At 40.3% G+C, this 24,235-nt stretch overlaps 1 protein-coding gene across 1 annotated transcript in view; it reads left to right on the top strand.

The window, feature by feature from the left end:
- Positions 1–23,512, top strand: part of dock1 (dedicator of cytokinesis 1) — a 443,854-nt gene extending 420,342 nt beyond the window's left edge. Inside the window, exons 48-52 of the mRNA XM_055646705.1 lie at positions 6,920–7,065; positions 11,802–12,000; positions 14,977–15,115; positions 18,796–18,941; positions 22,564–23,512. Of these exons, the coding sequence (XP_055502680.1) occupies positions 6,920–7,065; positions 11,802–12,000; positions 14,977–15,115; positions 18,796–18,941; positions 22,564–22,656 (723 nt within the window). The 3' untranslated portion in view covers positions 22,657–23,512. The remainder of the gene's footprint in view (positions 1–6,919; positions 7,066–11,801; positions 12,001–14,976; positions 15,116–18,795; positions 18,942–22,563) is intronic.
- The last annotated feature ends 723 nt before the right edge of the window (positions 23,513–24,235 follow it).

Below are 24,235 nucleotides of genomic sequence, written 5' to 3'. Positions count from 1 at the left end.
AGGCATGAATTGGCTATGATAATTGGGTCCTTATGTGATGGTGGATGAGCAATTTTTAATATTTAAGGAATGGGTATGTGAATTGCATTTCTTATTTTGGCCCGATCTCCTTCGCTCCATAGATGCTGCTGCACCCGCTGAGTTTCTCCAGCATTTTTGTGTACCTAGCATAAATAACCTAGCATAGTCGGGAAAGATGATCCAACTGTGGCATACAAAGGAAATTTGGGAAATTATTAGATCTGAAAAGGAAGCATATAAACATGACAGAAAAGCATAAGGGCTGGGGATTGGAAGCAGTTTTGAAATCAGCAAGGGTTTCAAAGGGTAAAATAAACTCTTAATTCCTACGTCTTGGGGATGGAATAATAAAATTATATGAAGTGGCAGTAAGACCTCATCCTGTGGTTTATAATTTGAAAACATATATCAATTGTTTTCCAGAGTAGAATGTGATTATGATCATTTTCAAGTTGAGTAGCACCACTCTGAGAATTAGTCGAGCATTTGGGTGGCAAATTACACATGCAGTGATGATGCATTTTCCATGTCAGATATGCAGCTAATGATATTTTTCTTCATGCACACCTGGGTAATTAAATCATATTGTTCTGTGGTGTATCGATTGTTAGGCTTTCTCAGAACAATCAAATTTAATAGTACTACTGGATCTCAAGCAGCATGATTTAATGGGGCCGTCTCAGCCTAGAAACACAACTCTGGTAATGTAATAGTTTAAAATTAGTGCATTTCCTCACACCCATCACATCTCCGTTCCAACAAAGAACTACAAACCCCCAATTGTTCAGAATTTTCATGTCTTTTAACAACCTCTCGCACCCACCGATTTGTCAATCCACCCTCCCCGCCATTCAATCCAGGACTCCTCTTAGATCACCCACAATCCTTCAGGGACCAATCTGTGACCTGGCCTTGGCCCACCTCCCTTGAAACAGCATGACTGGACATAACTCATTTGTTGTTTTGGGTGTGTTAGTTTAATTATTGCGATTCTTTCCCTCGTATGCCGCTCTGATCCCCCTCACTGGTAGAAAGGCCAGGAGGCCAAACTTCAGCACCATTGCCAGCTGTGTCCAATAAGCTCATAAGAGAGAGAGAGAGAGAGAGAGAGCGCTTCAGCAGTTGAGGAGCGCTACGCCTCAGTTGTTACAGTCTTCATTAACACATGTGTGGAGGACTGCATCCCAACAAAAACCTTCCAAGTGTTTCCCAACCAGAAGCCTTGGATTAACTATGAGATCCGCATTCTTCTGAACTCCCGATCCCAGGCATTCAGGTCTGGAGATACAGAGGTCTACAAGAAGTCCAGATATGACCTTGGTAAGGCCATCAAAAAGGCCAAAAGGGACATCTGCTCCAAGCTGGAGGATGAGACGGATGTTCGGCAACTCTGGCAGGGCTTGAATGACATCGCCTCCTACAAGGCGAAATAAGGAGGCAGCTCAATCGTCAGCGAAACATCACTTCCTGACGAGCTCAATGCGTTCTACACACGCTTTGATAGGGAGAACACTGATGTGCCTTCCCGAGCCCCCATTCGCCGTGATGGTATTTCAGTCACAGTCACAGAGGCCGACATCAGAAGATCCTTCAGGGGGGTGAACCCTCGTAAAGCGCCTGGACCTGATGGTATACCCAGTCGTGTTCTAAAAACCTGTGCGGACCAACTGACTGAGTTTTTACGGACATTTTCAACCTCTCACTTCTGAGGTCAGAGGTTCCTACCTGCTTTAAAAAGGCATCAAATAATACCAGTGCCCAAGAAGAGCAAGGTGTCGTGCCTCAATGATTATCGACCAGTGGCACTAAGGTCTGTGGGGGTGAAGTGCTTTGAGAGGTTGATATGGCGCATATCAACTCCTACCTCGACCCACTGCAATTCGCTTAACGCCTCAACAAATCAACGGTGGAAGCGATCACACTGGCTCGCCACTCTGCTCTGGACCACTTGGAGAACAAAAACTCATATGTCAGGCTGTTATTCATTGACTACAGCTCGGCGATTAGTACGATCATCCCCTCCAAGCTGGTTACCAAACTCTCAGATCTGGGTCTGCGCATCCCTCTGCAATTGGATCCTCGACTTCCTCATCCACAGACCACAGTCTGTCCGTATTGATGGAAATGTATCACCCTTGATAACAATCAGCATGGGAGCATCTCAAGGCTGCGTGCTCAGCCCCCTGCTATACTCACTCTATACTCATGACTGCGTAGCCGGACATAGTGCGAACTCCATCATCAAGTTTGCCGACGACACCACTGGTTGGGACTAATCACTGATGGAGATGAGTCAGAGTATAGAAGTGAGATTGACCGATTGACCAAATGGTGCGAGCACAATAACCTGGCTCTCAACACCAGCAAAACCAAAGGAACTGATTATGGACTTTGGAAGGGGTAGGATAGGGACGCACAATCCCGTTTATATCAACGGGACGATGATGGAAAGGGTCAAATTCCTGGGTGGGCATATTTCCCAAGATTGTTCCTGGTCCCAGCACACTGATGCAATTATAAAGAAAGCACATCAGCGCCTCTACTTCCTGAAAATATTACGGAGAGTCGGTATGTCAAAGAGGACTCTCAAACTTTTACAGGTGCACAGCAGAGAGCATGCTGACTGGTTGCATCGTGGCCTGGTTCGGCAACTTGAGCATCCAGGAGCAGAAAATGCAGAAAGTTGTGACCACTGCCCAGTCCATCATCGGCTCTGACCTCCCCACCATCAAAGGGATCTATTGTAGTCGCTGCCTTAAAAAGGCTGCCAGCATCATCAAGGACCCACACCATACTGGCCCCACATATCCGCTGCCATCAGGTAGAAAGTACAGGAGCCTGAAATCTGGTACATCCAAGTTCATGAACAGCTTCTTCCCCACAGTCATCATGCTATTAAACTCGCCATCAAACTAACTTTGAACTATAACAGCCTATTGCACTTTATCTGTTTATTTATGTGTGTGTATATATATGGTCTATGCTAAATAGACACACTGAACTGCAGCAAGCAAGAATTTCATTGTCCTATCTGGGACACATGACAATAAACTCTCTTGACAAGTCTTGACTTGAAGACAAGCCTGAGACTGCCAGCACCTCCTCTCGAAGCTCCTCCTCTGAGATCGCCGTGTAGTCTCCTTCGAGACCAGGACTGAGCTTCTGGGATAAGCCTGGGAATGCTAGTGCCTCCTCAAATGCGCACTGCTGACAAGGGACAGCACCCCCGCATGGACCTGAACCGTTGTGTCACTTTCAATAAACCACATTACATGACTTCGCCCAACTGTGAATGTCAGTGTAATCACACGTTCAACCCTGTGTCGTCCCCTACACATTATGTGATGCAAATTTAGGAGTCCTATATGTTGCACTGCAGATATTAGTGTATGTTCAAGTTATGAGTCCAATTTCAAAGTGGTCATTAACTCGCTGTACACCAACTGATTAAAGTACCATTGTTGATGACAAATCATTTCAGGGTTTATGTTTTGGTTTGACATTTAATGTTTTTATATTGTGAATTATGGCTTCAGTAAATATGTGATACAACAAATATAATGTGCTCCCTCAGGTCTGTTTGCCACCACCATCTCTGCCCCTTCTCAACTCATCCCACTCCCGGTTTGATACCCAATGCCCTAGCTCTCAACTAACTGCATTTGCATTAGTTACCTTTTGATATGTTTAGACTACAGCATGAAAACATAAATAATAATGACTACATGCGGCTCTACGTAGGCAATACCATGGAAAGTTTAAACTGCATTGCTACTTATTGAACAACAGTTTCAGGTGATGCTCCTATTTAGTAATATTTCCTTGTTTCTAACAATATAATCTTCCTTTCGTTTCCACTGGCACTATTCCACTGGATAAGGCAGCAACCAGATAAATCACGACAATGGAGCAAAACTAATGTTTTTATTCACTGATTTGTAACAATCTGGAATGCCTTGTCTCATAGGAAGCTGGAAACAGATTTATTTTCAACATTCAAAAGGAAATTGAGATGTTCTTGAAAAGGAAATATTAATATGTCTTGCAAAGGAGCAGGAGAGGGATTTTATGCATAACTCTTCCAAAGAGCTATGCAAACATGATGGGCATCTGAGTTCCATCACTCCTTGGTCTTAAATATGCAAGTACATCATTGGAACAAGAAATTGAACCTTTTTTTTTCCAGTCTTCAAATGAAACCAGGTTTTCATTGATGCTTGGAAACACATCAATGAAATGAAAAAAATATGCATGGTTGAGCTAAGAATTCTCTACATTGTAAGATAATTAAATATGATTAGTATACAAATGTGGATCATTGCCTTCTGCAATATAATAGCAGTTCTACCTTGTGTTCTGTTTATAAATATTAATCATTATAAATTAATGGTTGTCAAGTGAAAATTGAGAGTTATGTAATTTCAGCATGGAATAATATCGTTGCAGTTTATATATCAGAGATTTTGGGGGGGGGTTTAATTCATGTGGGAAATGTCGTGATTCATGGTATATTTAGACTATTTTCTAAAGAAGATTTTTGATAAATGAGCAGAAGTGAACACATTGCTGTAAATAATGGGTTTTAAAATATGAATCAGAGGTAGTAGATAATCATGGATGGAGGTAAAGCGACAAGTGTAGCATTTCCTGCGGTAGCAAAGAAATGTACCACTCCCTCCGCAACTCCCTGGTCAATTTGTCCCTTCCCACCCAAACCACCCCCTCCCCTGGTACTTTCCCTTGCAACCGCAGAAAATGCTACACATGTCACTTTACCTCCCCCCCTCGACTCCATCCAAGCAGTCTTTCCAGGTGAGGCGGAGGTTCACCTGCACCTCCTCCAACCTCATCTATTGCATCCGCTGCTCTAGGTATCAACTGCTCTACATCAGTGAGACCAAGCGCAGGCTTGGCGATTGCTTCGACCAACACATCCGCACAGTTCGCATTAACGAACCCGATCTCCTGGTGGCTCAGCACTTCAACTCCCCCTCCAATTCCGAATCCAACCTTTCTGTCCTGGGCCTCCTCCATGGCCAGAGTCCCACTGCAAATTGGAGGAGCAGCACCTCATATTTTGCTTGGGTAGTTTACACCCCAGCTGTATGAACATTGACTTCTCCAATTTCAGGTAGTCCTTGCTTTCTCCCTCCTTCCCAGCTTGCTCACTGTCTCCACCTCTTCCTTTCTTCTTCCACCACCACATAAGTCTGAAGAAGGGTCTCGGCCTGAAACATCACCTATTCCTTCACTCCATAGATGCTGCCTCACCCGCTGAGTTTCTCCAGCATTTTTGTCTACCTTCGATTTTTCCTGCATCTGCAGTTCTTTCATAAACAGCCCCCCTAATAATAAGTCTGAAGAAGGGTCTCAATCCGAAACATCACATATTCCTTCGCTCCATAGATGCTGCCTCATCCGCTGAATTTCTCCAACATTTTTGTCTACCCCCTAATAATAGTCACATTTTACCAATGATTGATTCCATTCATTGTTCAGTTTAAACGTCCGATTTAAAAGATCGAGAATTTTCATGTAGATGTTCATCTTATTAAAATAACGGAACAAGAGAGTGGTGAATCTCTGGAACTCTCTGCCACAGAGGGTAGTTGAGGCCAGTTCATTGGCTATATTTGGGAGGGAGTTAGATGTGGCCCTTGTGGCTGGGGGGATCGGGGGGTACGGAGAGAGGGCAGGTACGGGATACTGAGTTGGATGATCAGCCATGATCATATTGAATGGCGGTGCAGGCTCGAAGGGCCGAATGGCCTACTCCTGCACCTAATTTCTATGTTTCTATGTTTCTAAGATGACACAGTGATTGTTTAAATCAGAAAATGTTATACTTTTACTTTTGAAGACCACTTAGTAAATAAGAGGTACCTTGTTTCTCACCTTTGCTAAAAGCTATTTTTATTGCATATCCTGCAAATTTCCCATTTTCCCCCTTCTTCAAGTATACTGAGCACATATTATGTGCAGACTAATTTTAGAATGCCCATCTAAATTAAATTTAGTATGGTCAATGAAACCTGCAAAAAAGATAATGCCCCTGTTAGTCTCTGCTAGAGTGGTACAGTTCATATTCTCTCTCTGCGCCCCCCGCCCCCCTCCTTCCCTACCCCTGCTTATAAACAGTGAAATGGCAATAAAACAATTTTTAAAATATTTGGATAAGGTCATTTTTTTTCTGCTCTTTTACTGAATGAACACTTTGTCAAAATCTTTAAATATCATCAAGGTGTCAGCAGTGGTCACTATGGCACAGACTAGCAAGGATGAGGTCAAGTAGATTTATTCCATGTGGTAATATCATCCACAACATATTCCAGGCCCACTTCAACCTGGTGTACTTTAGGATTTGACCTGCAAACAACTTTTAAAGAGACATTGACGTCACCCACCAAGAAAACATTCTATGGCTTTGATGCTTTCTTTGGTTTTTCTAGAGTTTACCCAACATAGAGAAACAGTGATTCATCAGAATGGATAGCAACTTGAATTCAGTAAAGTTTAGACCAGTATGTCCATTGAATTGTGATCGTTCCTGGAGTGCAAGCAAAAACTATCTGCCTCTCCGACAACTCAATTCACGGAATCTTGATTTTGTCAGCATATCTTCATTCCCAGCTAACCTTCCTAGACCAGAATTCCTTACAAATACTATTTCTAGATCATTAAGGGAATTATTTATGATATTAAAAGAAATACCTAGTCTTGCTAATTAAAGATAGATTAATATTGACATTTCCCATGTTACTGAATCATGTTCAGATTCAAGATATTTTAAATAGCTGCATGTAACATGATCAAATTTATTTTTGTAACACAATTAGCATTACATTTAAGTAGTCAAAAGGCAGATTTGCCTATACTGTGTCGTTCTTATTCCTCTCAGGCTTCAACTCTGGATGAACGCAGAGGAAGTCGGCCTCGTTCGATGGTCCGTTCCTTTACAATGCCGTCAACTCCAAGACCTCTGTCTGTTGCATCAGTCTCCTCCATTTCATCTGACAGTACCCCGTCCAGGCCTGGTTCTGATGGGTATGTTTTACAGTTAATGTGATTACTTATAATTGTCAAATTTCTCAAAGTTGGAACTAGGATAATTTAGCTAATGGACATGCATGTCCATTGGAAGCGAACCCTCATCAGGATCTTGTGCTTGAAAAGTAGGGAGGAACATAATAATAATGAGGAACAGTAAATATTTTGAATTATTGTTTGGGTCTGCTTTTGGTCAAGCTGATATGAGGACTCATCGTCAACATCTGCAAATTCTGTGAACATAAATGTGGGAGAAGAGGTTGCGAATGATCCCTTCTACCCCACCAATATCTGACTGGTATTGTTGCAGATAGACATGTTGCTCCATCCATGAATTGTGAGGTAACAAAGCCTGATGTTACTTACCATTACGCTTTTCCTCTGTAATCTTAACCTGATTATACAAATATGTCCTAATACCATGAACTGCTATGGTCTTAGAACTGATCCCTTTAAAACAACCTGAAAAGCGAATAACCAGACCATTACACGTAAGAATTAAATGGATAAGATATGGGATAAAGAGTAATTAACATCACAACAACAACACAAATCAGATAGTAGCTGCAGCAGAATTATCAAATGATGTATGGATTAAATGTCCATTTCTAAAATGTAGCAAGAATATATGACTGTTTGGTAAAGATATGCAGACAATGAGAATAATGAGCCAATAGAAACATAAATAGGAACAAGTGTGGTTGTTTCAATAAGCTCATGGCTGATCTTTTACTGCAACACCCCACATCCCCAACTCACTTCTCAGTACATAATGTAATACAAATGAACTGCAGATGCTGCTTTATACCAGAGATAGACACAACATGTGCAGTAACCTAGCGGGTCAGGCAGCATTTCTGAAGAAAATAGATAGATGAGGTTTTGGGACCCTTCTTCAGACATTTCTCTATATACATTACCATGTTATTATGGACCGTAATACTATTAGTTTTAAAAATAGTTTTGGAGAAAGAAAGGACTGATCCACGAGTTATGATCCTAAATTAGGGCGAAGCCAATTTTATCGGCTTTAGGCAGAAATTTGCATAGGTCAATTGATTGAAATTGTTTGTAGGTAAAGGCATATCCCTTCTTTATTAGTCAATTAAACATCTGCCAGTCTGATGATATCCTTTTATATATTACTAATGCACAAACGAGTATACCCACCTTATTAACACTAATTGAGGAATTCGGCTCTTTTTCAGGATATAGAATAAATTGGAATAAAAGCTAAATTATGTCTTTAAAACCACAGGATTCGAGACGCTTACTAAAATTCCCCTTCAAAATTGCAACAGAAAAATTCAAGTATCTGGGTATTCAAATTACGAGAAGACACAAATCATTATTTAGTGCCAATTTTATACCACTATTAAATAAACTGAATGATACGATTAAATTTTGGAAAACGCTTCTGCTCTCATTGATAGGTAGAATTAACGCTATAGAAGTAACGCTATAAAAATGACTTTCTTACCACAATTAATATATTTGTTTCATATTGATCCCAATATATATTACAAAATATTTTTTCAAAAAACTAGATTCCACTATCACTAATTTTATATGGGACTACAGAACACATAGAATTCAACGAAAGCATTTGTGCAAATCTAAAGAAGTTGGGGGTTTATCATTACCTAACTTTATGTATTACTACTGGGCAGTGCATATTAAGAACATAATGTACTGGCTGGATAGCTCCACTCAGCAGTTGGAGTGGATAAGAATGGAGAAAGAGGAGTGCTATCCGCACGATATAGGAACGATCCTGCTCTCACCGATAAAATTGAATAGTATAATATATAAGAAGAACCCAATTATTCACAATATAATAAGAATTTGGAAACAAATAAAAGTATCCTTGAAATTAAATAATTTATCAGTACTAACCCCACTATTGAACAACCCCGCATTCAAACCTTCTCTCATCGACAACGCATATCAACAATGGGATAGACTGGGGATTAGGAAAGTAGGGGATATGTATGAAGTGGGCAAACTGTTATCATTTCAACAATTAAAATTAAAATTTAAATTGAAGGATAATCAATATTTTAAATATATACAGGTATGTGACTTTATGAAGAAATATACACATAGATTTCAAACTATATTTTTAGATCCTTTAGAAGAAGCAATGAATATTAAGGCTGATTCACAAAAATTAATATCATACTTTTATAATAATATATTAAATAGAGAATCACCCTCAACAGAAGCATTAAGGGAAGATTGGGAACATGAGCTAATGATAAAGATCTCGAAGGATAGATGGGAAAAGTATTTGATGAATACACATAACTGTTCTATTAATGCAAGACATAATTTAATTCAATTCAAATTATTACATAGACTATATTATTCAAAAACGAGGTTGAATAAATTTTATCCAAACGTCTCTCCCAGATGCGATAAATGTTTGTTTCAAAACGCTAATATAACACATTCATTTGTAGGATGTACAAAGTTGAATAAATTTTGGAGTGATATATTTGATATATTTACAAAGCTTTTCAAGTCAAGAATAGAACCCAAAACGGAATGGATTATATTTGGAATAATAGGAGAAGATACCAATTTAAATAATGATCAAAATTTTTTTTTTAATTATGGGTTAATAATTGGAAAGAAATTGATACTTAAATTTTGAAAAAATACAATCACACCAACTGTTAAAATGTGGATTAGGAATATGATGGACATAGCACGCCTTGAAGAAATGAGACTCCGACTAATAGATAAATATGACCAATTCTTAAGGAGTTGGTCTCCTTTCATCGACTTTTTGGAATCATGTGATGCAGCGTTACCGTAAAGATCGCTGATTTCAGTTCATGACGCGGATAGATCTACATCTCCGAATACAGATTTGAAAAATTCTCTTTTAAGGGGCCTTCTCTTCTATTTCTACTTTCCACTTTCTCTCTTCCTTTTTTTATTTTTTATATACACACTTCACGTTTTTCTACTCTCTACCATCTATTTTTCCACTTTTTCCTATTTCTATTGTTTTCTTTTTCTTGTCTTGCTTACTTCCTTCTCATAACATAAAACTAGAGGTTGTACATAGAATGGATTACGGTATTACATAGTTGGCACCTAAAATTAAGTTCCACTGTACTGTTTTGTGCAGTATTAACTTCTAATAAAATAAGCAAAATATAAATAAATAAATAAATAGATATCTGCCAGTCTGAAGAAGGGTCTCGACCCAAAACATCACCCATTCCTATCCAGAGATGCTGCCGGAGGAACTCGGGGCCAAGCAGTATCTGTAGTGGCAAATGGATAAAGCCTGGGTCAAGACCCTTCTTCAGACTGATGGAGAAGATGAAAAAGGGTCCAAATCTGAAAAGTCATCTGTCCGTTTCCATCCACAGATACGGACTGGCCTTCAGTTCCTGCAGCAGTTTATTTTTTGCTCAAACTTCCATCATCTGAAGTCTCATGTCAACAACAAAACAGACTTGAAAAATTCTCAACCAAAATTAACAAACTATCATTTTCAAAAGTGTTATAAGCCATGAATTATATGTAAAGATTCATTGTCAGGCTTGTGTTACAAATAAAAACATTTAGTAGTACAGAAATAGATTTTGTGTCTATTACTAATGAAATAATGTATAATGGTTTATAACTAACTAATAAAGCAATATCTAATTTAGATAGCCTTTATGTTTCAATCCATATAAAATATAATCAGGCAGAATCATTCTGCAGCTTAAACAAAAATCCCATGTTCATGTTACATAATCGAGTTGTGGGAGATGAATAAAAAAACGGTGACTTTTTTTGTGTTAAATTTGTGAAAGTATCAGTGAATATTTGGATATTCCTGTCTGGTACATGCTCATCAAGCATTTTAAAATGCATTACAATATACTCATAGTTTTCAGAGATGAAATATTGTGATTAATTTACCAAATACTTTAACTGCACAAGTTCAAGATTCTGAAGCAAATGTGAAAGTCCTGAACTCCCCCTGCCATTTGAAAGTCTAACCTCAGAGGGGATACTTCCTGATTTGAACCAGATGATCTGCTCATTATACTTGGTGCAGAGACAGCAAATATATTAAGTTACATGGCAAGGGACATTGCAGTAGATCCAAGAACAGATGAATTTACTTTATTTAAACGTTTCTAATTGGCTTTAAGTTATCAAAAGAAATGTTATCAAACTATTGAAAACTTACCCAAAATCATTTTTGATTTACAGGGGTCATGGACTAGCAGGCTGTAAAATTTGTTCTTGGCATTTCTTTTGTAGTCATATTCTGGCATCACTACCCGATGCGGTTTATGTCAGGAAACCATTGATAATGAGAATCTGGATAGCTCTTGCAAGGAGATCCATTCAAGGGAGTCGTGGATTTCGCAGATGGATAAACAACAAGCTTGTGGGCAAATTCTGGCCATTATTAGCTGCAAGAAAAATGACTGAAACCATTAAAATAATGTGAACCGGGAAATTCAAACAAAGTATTGACCTTGCATAAAGTATTGACCTTGTTGAGTTTTACTTCTGCATTTTCAGTGCAGCAAGGACGAGTTTAGGTATTTAACATTAAAATCCCCAAAATGTCTGTCAAAAATCTTTGGACAGTAAATGCAGCATTGGAGATATATCCAATTCCATAGAAATTCATTTGAATAAAAACAAAGATTGTGTTTGTGTCTTAAACAAGTTTGATTTTCGTTTATTTTGTTCAATATTATTTATTTTAGATTTATTCTGGAGCCCCTTCTCCCAAAGAAGATGCATTCAAGATCTCAGGACAAATTGGATAAGGATGATTTTGACAAAGACAAGAGAGAGAAAAAGAAAGAAAAGAGGAACAGCAGACACCAAGAAATGTTTGACAAAGAATTTAAAACAGCTGATATACCCAGCCCGTCTCAAGAGGCAGTAATCCTCTCTGAAACGGTAATTACATGATAATTTGTGCACTAAGTGTTTCTGTCATTTACTTGTCTAAATATTCTGCATTCTACCTGACTATTTAAAATGCAGGAACTGTGAGGTACTAAATAATTAGGAGCTACTCTTTCAATGACTCCAAGTAACATTTAACATTGCACAATTCAGGAGTACACACGAGTCAATATAGCATAAAAAATCTAAGCAGTTTCCATTAAAATATATAATGCAATTGCTATGGAAAATTATATTCTTTTTAAATCTCCCTCTACATGTTTTTTTCCTGAGCAGTGAACTGCAGCAGCACTATCCTCATATCAGATTGTCAAATTTACATTCAATGTTAACAGCAATGTATTGTTCCCAAATAGTCTAAGATCGTTAATAAAGAGGTTCAATAGTTAAAAGAAAATTCCTGCGAAGTCGGCTAGAAAAGCTTGGAAAATGATCTTCCATTAAGTTTAAAAAACACAAAGAAAATGGATGAAAAAACAAATCACAAAGAAGTAAAGGAGATTCTAGTGCAGGGTATTTAACCTTTAAGATGTCTTTTGATGGGCACCTAATTATAAAGATCTTTGTAAAGCACTAAAAAGTTATTTTCAGCTTGATCTAGCTGAATTAAATTTCACTCATCAAGTTATTCAATGTCCCATTCAACTATTTGAATAATTAATTTATTGCTAGAAATAATTGTTGTATTTATCTTTTGCAGTAATTGAAACCATGAAGGTAGTAAATTGTATGGATTAAATTACTATTGATTCAGTTACAATCAATATTCTGTCCAATCTTACCAACTGAAAATCTTAGGTTTTTTTTTTTACCTTCTCTACATTGGAATATGAAGAGCAATTAGAGTAGTCCTTCTACCACTCCCATTGAAACAGTTTTTGAGGCCTGACATCGAGGACAGGATTTTACGGCCCATGCCGGATTCTTTTTTTCAATTCGTTTTCGGGAACTGCAGCCAGTCCTGGGGCATGCATGAAGAGCAATTAGAGTATTCCTTCTACCACTCCCATTGAAACAGTAAAATTAAACTCGAGAGGAGTAGAAATCGCATTTAAAACATGGGGGGGGGGGGGGGTACAGTGAAATTTGAGTTCATTTCCCATACAGATTCCATACTAAGTCAAGAAAATTTGGACCCCCTTGAGCAAAAATACATTACAAACAAATAGACCCAAGACACAACATAATTTACATAAACAGCACATAACCCCCCCCCCCGTTGAAGTCAAAGTAAAGCCCCCACTGGCGATGGCGATTGTCCCGTGGCGATTAAAGCATCCTCAAGGTCGCACACCGGGTCTTGGTGTTGGAGCCCCCGGCAATAAAAGCGTCATTCCAAGCCACGTGTCATGCTGTGAGGCCCCGCTCCTCTTCCACCCCGCAACTCGGGTCAGACGTCGGTCGGGGCCCTGAAAAGCGGTCTCCCTCCAGGGACCCGCGGGCTCCCGGTGCCGCTGTCCGCCAGACCCGCAGTAGCAGCCTCCGAATCTCCCTCTAGACGTGCCTGCAATTTGGGGGCTATGCGTCAGTGGATAGGGCGGTTATGGGGTAAAAGGAGCAAATTAATAATAATATATCTGGGGGGGAATAGTTAGTGTGTGTGACGCCGCATGCCCCCTCCCCCGCAACCACACTTTGGGGAAACAGACCCAACGGGTCTGCACTTGGTCTAGTTATCTCTATAAACCTGTCCTGTCCATGTATCTCTCCAAATGCCCTATAAATTGTATTATTCAAGCTCGTTCACATTTATTGTCACATGCACCAATAATGGTACAGTGAAATTTGAGTTACTATACAGCCATACAAATAAAAAGAACACAATACACGATAGAGTTTAACATGAACATCCACCACATCGGAATCAACTTTTCCCACTGTGATGGAAGGCAATAAAGTTCAGTCATCTTCCTCTTTGTTCACCCGTGGTCGGGGCCTTTAATCCCTCCGCTGTCACTGGTACGGACGGCCCGATGTACAAGCCCTCTCGCGGGGAAGATCGAATCTCTGGCGTCAGAATGGAGGAACACACTCGCCGCTTGGGAGTTTCTGAATCTGCCGCTTCAAGATTCAATTTAATTGTCACATGTACCAATTAAGGTACAGTGAAATTTGAGTTACCATACAGCCATACTAAGTAAAAGCAAAAATACACACAGCACATAAAATAAAGTTGAACATAAACATCCACCAGAGTGGAATCAACATTCCTCACTAATGGAAGGCAATAAAGTTCAATCATCTTCCTCATTTGGTCACCCGTGGTCGGGGGCGTTGCCGACGGTCCGCTGTTCAAACCCTCTCATCAGGATGATCGGAACATTCTGCAGCATGGAGCTCCCGAGTCGGCCCATTCTTACCCCCTGCTTCATGGTGTTAAAGTCCACAGGCCCCGCGGTCAGAGCTCCAACACTGGCAAACCTCAGGAAATTATCCCAGGCTCTGCGATGGTAAGTCCGTGCCACACCCGCGGCTTGAAGCTCCGGGCTGGTTTCCAGGAAAGGCCGCAAAGGGGGCGGGGGGGGGGCGGAGATGCGACACAGAGAAAAATTGCATCTCCGTCGTGGTAAGTGACTGAAAAATGTTTCCCCCGATCCCCCCACATAAAACATACCAAGAGCCATTAAAACAAATATTCAAGGCGTACTTAAAATAATTAAAACAGCGAAGGGACAAGACAGACTGTTGGCGAGGCGGCCATTACGGTGGTGATTGCACCTGCATCTGCCATTTCCTTGGGCAGCTTGTTCCATGGACACACCACCTTTTGTGTGAAGCAGCTGCCGCTCGGGTTCCTTTTAAATCATTCCTCACACAACTGCTCAACCAATGGTTTATTTATATGCATTGGGAATCATAATACCTAGTTATTACTGCATAAAAAAATAATTAGCTATCAAATCTTCTACTAATTCTACTAAAGCTTTGATTCTTTTAATGATGGCACAAATTATCTGTTGTTTCCAGATCAGTCCATTACGACCACAAAGACCAAAGAGCCAAGTGATTAATATAATGGGAGGTGATAGACGCTTTTCTGCATCATCGGCATCAAATCCAACAACTCCCAGAGCTAAATTATCATTTTCCTTACAGCCTGGCCTGAGTAAGTACTTTAATATAGCAGGGAAGGAATTATTATAAAAAAGTATTTGTTTCTTCCAATAGTATGGATATCAAAAGCAAGAGATCATAGGTTTAAAGTGAGTGGAAGGAGTTTAAGGGAATCTGAGGAGTAAGTATTTTTACACAGAATTATCGACACCTGGAATACATTGACAGAGATGAGAGAATTAGATACAATTATTATATTTAAGAGACATTTATGCAGACACTTGAGGTGGCAAGGCATAGAAAGATAATCTTAATTTAACAAATGTGATGGGCAAACAGGTAGTTGTAGTCATGGAGAGCAGAAGGGCCTATTTATGTCCTATATGATTATTTTTTCTTTGGAATATTCAATGTATCATATACTTCTAGGAAGAGAGTGGAGGCAACCATCCAAAACTACATTGTGTGGAGGTAGGCACAAAATGTTGGAGTAACTCAGCGTTCAGGCAGCATTTGTAGAGATGATGCCTGACCCACTGAGTTACTCCAGCATTTTGTGTCTACCTTCGATTTAAACCAGCATCTACAGTTCTTTCCTACATATATTGTGTGGAGTATTTAATTCAGTGCGATTATTGAAATTGTACTTACCATGGAATTTAACATGATAATATCAGTTTCCTAATCCTTTTTCATCCCTTTGGAAGTTATATCCAGGTTACATTCTAACATCTATTGTGCCTGCACATCTGACATGAAATTAGACCATGGCATCTGAGAAGTAACATAGAAACATGGAAAATAGGTGCAGAAGTGGGCCATTCGGCCCTTCGAGCCTGCACCACCATTCTACATGATCATGGCTGATCATCCAGCTCAGTATCCTGTACCTGCCTTCTCTCCATACCCCCTGATCCCTTTAGCCACAAGGGCCACATCTAACTCCCTCTTAAATATAGCCAACAAACTGGCCTCAACTACCTTCTGTGGCAGAGAATTCCAGAGATTCACCACTCTCTGTGTGAAAAATGTTTTCCTCATCTCGGTCCTAAAAGATTTCCCCCTTATCCTTAACCTGTGACCCCTTGTTCTGGTCTTCCCCAACATCGGAAACAATCTTCCTACATCTAGCCTGTCCAACCCCTTAAGAATTTTGTAAGTTTCTATAAGATCCCCCCTCAATCTTCTAAATTCTAGCGAGTACAAACCGAGTCTATCCAGTCTTTCTTCATATGAAATTCCTGACATCCCAGGAATCAGTCTGGTGAACCTTCTCTGTACTACCTCTGTAACCATCCTTATATGCTCTGAGATTTTCCTAGCTTTATCTTAAAACGGTATCCCACAATGGTGAGTCCAATACATAATTTCCCTCCTTAAAGCCCCAAAGGTACTGACCCTCCATACCCCAAAAGGTCCCATTCATAATTGTCAACTTGAAAGCATCTCCAACTCTTGACTCTCATGCTGCCAGCTCATCCAGTGGTGCAGATTTGACCCTGAAATGCTGCAATAATCATTTGTTAAGTATCCCCAGACTCAACTGACGTTTGACTGAAATAGTTTTAGCCACACCATTCTCATGACTATCTTGTGCATCCATTGGAACATAACAACATTTCTAGGTCAACAACGGAAACATCGACATATATAAATATCAAAATATAAACTATTTAGGATTTCTCTGGATAGATAAAATAATTTGATCATCCTCCTCCATAATTATGAGTAAAGGTACATGTTTTTAAATAACACAGTTGAAGATTGAGGAGGGGACAGCATGTACGAAAGAAGAGGTAAATGTTAATCCAGTACAGTTAATGTTTTCCATTATGTGCACCCTGTTTTAGAAAGTAGTCAAGGCTATCCACTGGATAGCTAAATCATTTAATTAAAATTACATGAGTGATGAGAAACCCGTCATATAAAGTGACTGGAGAAACCAGGGATATGTTCACTGGAACAGAGTAGCATTTAGAATTATGAGTAGTACATTTAGGAAGAAATTTGAGCCTAACCTTATCAAAACCCCAAAACAAAAAGTCAGTAAAAGCTATTTTTAACGTTAAAATTGTGTAGCCGTTCCTTGAATAAAGCAAATGCAGCAGAATCTATTATAACACAATTTTTACAGTCGCAAAATTGATGTCTTGATGTCTTTGCTATCTATATGTCACTGATACTATTATGTTTGAGTTTTGTTCATTGGGTAGCTAGAATTAGCATTTGATGGAAATGTTAGTCAGTTATGATAATAAGTATGTTATTTCCTTACTATTTTACCAATAAGTGTATTATTTGTGTGTTTGGAATTTAACTTGAAAATCATAAATCCATTAGATTGTGCTCAATATGTCCCACCACAACCATTCCCTGCAATACTTCACAGCCTCACTTTGTGGCCAATTGTTAACATTTGTCTTGGAGGTATAGATGCCATGACATTTTTATCCAAGGTAGTGGTGACTAGGCCTCGAGCAGTGGATCCTAAAGGGCCTGTCCCACTTGGCCGTCATTTACGCGAAAGGCCGGTAGTGACTGACGAGCGACGGGTCGAGACTCTTCTTCAGTCTGAAGAAGGGTCTCGACCCGAAACATCACCCATTGCTTCTCTCCAGAGATGCTGCCGGTCCCACTGAGTTACTCCTGCATTTTGTGTCTATCTTCAATCGTCTTGGCCCCACTCTGGGAGTAGGAGTGGGGGCGGATCCGGATCCGCAACGGCCGTGAGCCCCAGGCCGAGCTCGGCGATTGTTTGCCTGCTTCTGCTGCTGTTGGAGGTGAGACGTTGCGCCGCGCCAGGGTCTTGGGCCTGTCCCACTTTGGTCGTCAGTTACGCGACAGGCCGGTGGCGCGCGAAGATTTAGTGCAGGATGAAGTCCACACTCCTCCACACCACTCCACACTCCTCCACACCACTCCATGCGCCCGTCCCGTGCTACCCACGTGCAGGCCGTGTAAATGGTGCGCAAATGACTGCCAAGTGGGACAGGCCCTGTTCTCAAAACATCTGGATGATCCTTTGCTGGCTCACCTGCTATTAAGAAATATAATCTGCTTGCATTTATTGGAAATTATTTCCATTTGGAGTATCTTCATAGCTGGAGCCAATACAACGAAAAATGGCTATACTATTCTTTTTATGGTAAGATAACAAGTGGATTCAATATAGGTTTATTTTTCAGCTACACATGTCAAACATGTGCAGAAGAATGTTTCTTTAATTTTATGTGATAAGAAAAGTAAAATTCCAAGCGACTGCAAATGGTAATTTTTGTTGTGTAAAGCAAAACAAGATTATTTTGTTATATACTCAGTATAATCATCCACGTAAAATGAATGTCATAATTAATCAAATTAAGACAATCTGAACATTTTGATTAAAATAATTTCTCCCAGCTCTGAGGTTATTAGATGCAGAACACCATGCATGCAGACCAGGGTTTGGCTGACAAGATTAGCAATTTATCAATTGCAGAAAGATATAAGGAATATTTAATTATTATATTGATTCTCTATTGTAACTAACATTTTCACAGAATACTGCACTATCTTGGTTGATCGATGTATTGTCATTGCGAATGCCATTTATAAATGTCAGTTTTCTGCTTAAAGACAAGAAACTTCACCCAAGTTTTGTTTTACAATACATTTCAACATATAGCACAAAATGTTATAAATTGAATGCACCCTGATAAAATTCCACCATTATTCCAATCTATCCATTTCTAGCAATGGAGCTGAATGGTGCTGTTACTTCTGAGCTGACCGGAATACCACCTCCTCTTCCTATTAAAGGCAACACTGGTGATTATGGAATTCTGCCTGACAACCAAGAATCCGGCGTTCCCACCACATCACTCCCTCATCAATTCAGGGTAATTGTATGCCTAAAGTTAACTCACAAGATTTTTCTCTTTCATAATTATAGTCTTTGTATAGGAATTGAATACTTTCTGGTAAGTTTTCAGCTGGTTATTTTAAACACATTGACAGCTTTCGGCGCTCCTCCCACCTTTCCCAGTAAACTGATGCAAAATAACTGAACATTCCAAACTAACTTTACACAATAAAATAGGAGTGGGTTACCTAAGATAGGATAGGGCCCAGGGGAGTGTTGTAGAACAGAGCGATTTAGGAATACAAGTGCAACAATCCCTGAAAGTGGTGACACAGGTAGACATGGTATAAAGAAAGCATTTTACATGCTGGCATTGAGTATAGAAGTTGAGATGATATGTTACAGTTGTACTTGAGGTGATAATGTTGCACAGAGTAATGTGTTCAATTTGGTCACCTGCAACACAAAATATGCCATTAAGCTGGCAGGAGAACAGAAAAGATTGATGAGGATATTGCTAGGACTCAAGGGACTTCATTGCGAGGACAGGTTGGGCAGGATAGGACTTTAGTCCTTGAAGCATGGACTGAGAAGTGCTCTTATGGAAGTGAAACATGAGGGAGATAGGTGGTGTGAATACAAAGAATGCAAAGCCCCCCCTCTTAAGGTCCTTGGAGATGATGGTTCCCAGGAACTTAAAATACTCCACAGATGTGACTGTGGTGTTTTGATGGTGAGTGGGGTGAGGAGAGGGGGAGCTCTCCTAAAGTCTAGAATCAATTCCACTGTCTTAAGAGCATTGAGCTCTAGGTTGTTGCGACGGCACCAGGACGGCAGCTGTGACACTTCCTGTCTGTCGGCAGATTCCTTCCCATCCTGGATCAGTCCAATCAGGGTTGGGTCGTCCGCAAACTTGAGAAGTCGTTGATGTAGAGAGAGTAGAGGAGAGGAGTGAGTACGCAGCCTTGCGGTGCTCCTATGCTGAGTGTTTGTGGGTTCGAGATGTGCTTTCCCAGCCTCACATGCTGCTTCCTGTTTATCAGGAACTTTTAAATCTCTCCCTGCACGGGAGACCCGACCTTTTCTTGTCGGGTCTCCATTGTCGTTGGGGCTGCAACGAGGAGCGGCCTCCAACAGGAGAAGACCGGGGACTCTGGTGCCGACGACTCACCTCACCGTCGCGGAGCTGGCCGAGTCCAGAGCGGGTGGAGCGGTGGTGGAGCGCTGCTGCTGCTGCGGCCCGACCTCCGGAGATTCGGAGGCTGCAACTGCGGGTCTACGGACGGCGGCACCGGGAGCCCGCGGGTCCCTGGAGGGAGACCGCTTTTCAGGGCTCTCGCAACGGCGGCTTCTCCCGCACGAGTTGCGGGGTCGAAGAGCTCCTGGAGCGGGGCCTACAGCACCACCCCGCGCGACTTGGAATGGCCGCGGGACTCTGCGAGCGCACGCCGGGGGCTCTAACATCAAGACCCGGTGTGCGGCCTCGCACCACCCGGCGTGGCTTTAATGGCCGCGGGACAATCGCCATCGCCAGCCGGAGGCTTGACTTTGACATCGGGGGGGGGGGGGGGGGGGGGGGAGAGTGCAGTGGAGAGATAAGTTTTTTTGGCCTTCCATCACAGCGATGTGATGGATGTTTATGTACATTATGTTGTGTCTTGGGTCTATTTGTTTGTAATGTATGGCTGCAGAAACGGCATTTCGTTTGGACCTCAAGGGGTCCAACCTGACAATTAATTGTTGATCTTGATATCTTGGATAAGTGATGTTGTGCAGCACAGAGGGTATAGGTGATTGGGTATGAAGTGGTGATTGGAGGGGGGTGGGTGTAGAAGGGCCCAGTCTTTGCAGACTGAGGTCAGGCTGTGAGTGGGTGTGAAGTGTTGGCTGGGGTGGGAAATGGTCCAGTCTTTTCATACTGGAGCCTTGCCTTAAGTGGGTGTGAAGTGGTGAATGGGAAGGAGAGGGTGCAGGGTCCATTCTTTGTAGACTGGGGTCTGGCTGTGTTGTTTGGGGAGGGGGGGGATTTTCAAACCTGCAGTAAAACTCATTCAGGTCGTTGGTCAGCTGACGATTGTCCAAAGAGCGGGGGGCTTTCCTCTTGTAGCTGGTAATTTCTTGCAAGCCCTTCCAAACTGAAGAAGAGTCACTAGCTAAGAACTTGCTCCTCAACTTCTCAGAGTACCTTTCCTTGGTAGCTCTGATTCCTCTTCTCAGCATGTACTTGGCCTGCCTGTGGAGGTCTGAATCCCCGCTCCTGTAGGCCTCCTCTCCCTCCTCTTTAGACCGTCAGAGCTGTCCGAGTTCTGCGGTGAACCAGGGCTTGTTGTTGTTGAACCATGACCGAGTCATAGTTGGAATGCAACTGTCCTCGCAAACGCTGACATATGATGATACAGTGTCCATATACTCATCGAGACTTGGGGTTGCTTCAGTAATAGCGATCTGAGAGGCAATGTTTTCACAGAATGGTACAAAGGAACTGCTTGAGATTGGGACAGGTATAAAAGCATCATTTTAGAAGTCATTTGGACAAGTACATGAATATGAAAGATTGAGAGCAATGTGTGTCAAATGCATGCAGATGGGACCACTGTAGTTGGCCAAAGGTCCCGTTTCAGTGCTCAATTACTGTATGATTGAACGACATGAGAAAAGTAGCAAAACCATTCAGTCGATTAATCTGTAGTGTTACCACTATCCTTCCAAAATAGTATCTAACAAAAGCAGAATATCAAAGTTTGCCTGCCAATCATTAAACGTTAAGATTTTAAACATTTACGCAGAGAGTGGTAGCGGTGTGGAATGAGCTCCCAGTGGAAGTGGTGGAGGCAGGTTCATTGGTATCATTTAAAAATAAATTGGATAGGCATATGGATGAGAAGGGAATGGAGGGTTATGGTATGAGTGCAGGCAGGTGGGACTAAAGGGAAAAAAATTTGTTCGGCATGGACTTGTAGGGCCGAGATGGCCTGTTTCCGTGCTGTAATTGTTATATGGTTATATTCCTGATTTCCAATTAGCTCAAGTCTGGGACTTGAGTGAATACCAGCAATTGTATATATCCTGCTAAACCAAGAAAATGAAATAATGCAAATAAAACAAAGCAAAGATTCTGGCAAAATTGTGCCAAATCAGGTACAAGGAGGAGAATTGAAAGACTGAATTCAGAGAAGAAAGGAATAGGTATCTTAAAAACGTCACATTTTTTAAATGTATGGGAATGAAACTCTAATCATTGACTCACTGACAGAATGGCAGCTGTTAGTTTGTCTCCACAAGTAATACATAGCAGGATTAGTGCTACCAGTTTGAATGATGAGATAAAGAGCACAATGCTGCTTTTGACAATTCCATGTGCAGCATAATTCAGAAAGCATTTTTTGGATCTGTACATTTAAGTCCATCCTCTCAGGGCCTGTAGTTGTGGTAACGTTTGTATATAAATAACTCTTTACTTTCACAACAAATTCTGGTCCATTGTAAAAGAGCAATTAATGATTTAGAAATAATTATTAATAATCTGTTTTGCCGGCATTAAGTGTATGTTAGTCCATTCACCGGTCATGATTCAATTTAAGACCCTAGGTCGCTGCTGGAAATTCAACATGACACAGAAATAGTAACTCACCAAAATTATTATTTTTTTCCCCCAATAGGCTCCTCCGCCTTTGCCGAGCAAGACACCGCCGCCTCCTCCTCCAAAGACAGCTCGAAGGCAAGCATCGGTGGATTCCGGGATTGTACAGTGATGTTCTGACACTGTATCCACTACCAATTCTGGTCCATGCAGTTTCCTTCCAAAAGGCAGAGATTTCCGTCAGTTTCATTATTTTTCCTTTCCATCCATGATATGATACTAAATGATTTACCTCATTTACACATACAATGTCAGCATCTGAATAATCCTCTTTACTGCAACAAGGAGACAAAAACAGTTACTTAGCCAGCAGATTCTGCTGTAGTATAAAATATTAATTCATAAGTAGAGTGGGCTTATAAATGCTAAACTGCTTTTGTGGAGTAAATGATTGAGAAGGTTGCCAAGTGGATGAAATTCCTGCCACTTGTTTGGAGACTGATTTAAAATCACTCTTGTATTAGAAGCACATGAATATATTACTTTTCTTGCTTTCAGTTTAAATAGCTTTTTGACAGTTACTTCATTCTCAGATACTTTGCTTACTTCCAAATAAGACGGGTAAAGTGATCTTTGAATCAAATTGCAGCTTTGTTTATGGGGTGTAATCATTATGTACAGAAGTTTGTATATATATATGATGCTGAAAATTTTAAAACTTGTTCTATGGTGTCAGCTTTTATTACATTGGCTTAGTATAATTCTGCAAATGAATTACTTATACTAATTGCTTTTAGATATATTAAGGCTTACTGATTGTAAACTATTGGTTACTTTTTTGCTAAAGATCATGTTTTAGATTTATTTAATAGGGTCAAACATGGGAAATGGAATATATCAACTAACTACAGTTTTTTTTTAAATAATTTTGTCATTTCTGAAACATTTTAACATTTTCTGTAATCATGATATCCATGAATGTAGATTATTCATAACTCACAACTGATAAATAAAAACAAAAATTGTAATAGCTTGAGTGAAATATTTATTTATTAAGTAGACAATATTTATGTATTAAGCGGTAAAATAAGTATCACTGTTACTTGCAAACTAGAAAAACTTACAATTTGAAAATCCAAATATAAAATGTTTGCAGTTTTGTCATTGGGTCTGGGTACCTGCAGTTTTATCATTGTTCACTTACAAATATATTGACAAAATGATTTTTTCTCAATTCCAAAGCCAGCTTTACTGATATACTGTACACGTGTAACTGCAAATTATAAATAATATTAAAGATTAGGGAGGAATTCAAGATTACATGGATCCACTCATTCATTCCAATCCATTGGAAAAAAGCAGTTACCGCACAACTTGACCCAACTATTTCATAAAAGGCAAAGGTGAAAATTTCAAATTATTACCTCAGATGAAGTCACAAAGTGGTGGAGTATCTCAGTGGGCCAGCACCACTGGACTTTGTAAATCAGTATCTAGTTCAGTATTTCGACAAATTATTTGCTAAATTGCAGTTAGCATGTAAAAATTATATCAAATGAGACAAAAAGTATGGAATGGTGGAATGAGGCAGAAATGGAGGAAAGTTGTTTTGATTTTTACATAAATTTGGTGCTGAGACAACGAGATGTTTCAACAGATGTTCAAAATTTACAAAATTTACAAAAACAGTTATCAAGAAAATATAGTAGCAAGAAATGCTGCAGGGTTGTGAATCTTTACAACATTACTGA

This window comes from Leucoraja erinacea, chromosome 15 (assembly GCF_028641065.1).
Source record: "Leucoraja erinacea ecotype New England chromosome 15, Leri_hhj_1, whole genome shotgun sequence".
In the NCBI taxonomy this organism is placed as follows: domain Eukaryota; kingdom Metazoa; phylum Chordata; class Chondrichthyes; order Rajiformes; family Rajidae; genus Leucoraja; species Leucoraja erinaceus.
The sequence above is the reverse complement of the archived record's forward strand: the minus strand, read 5'-3'. Positions and strand labels throughout refer to the sequence as shown.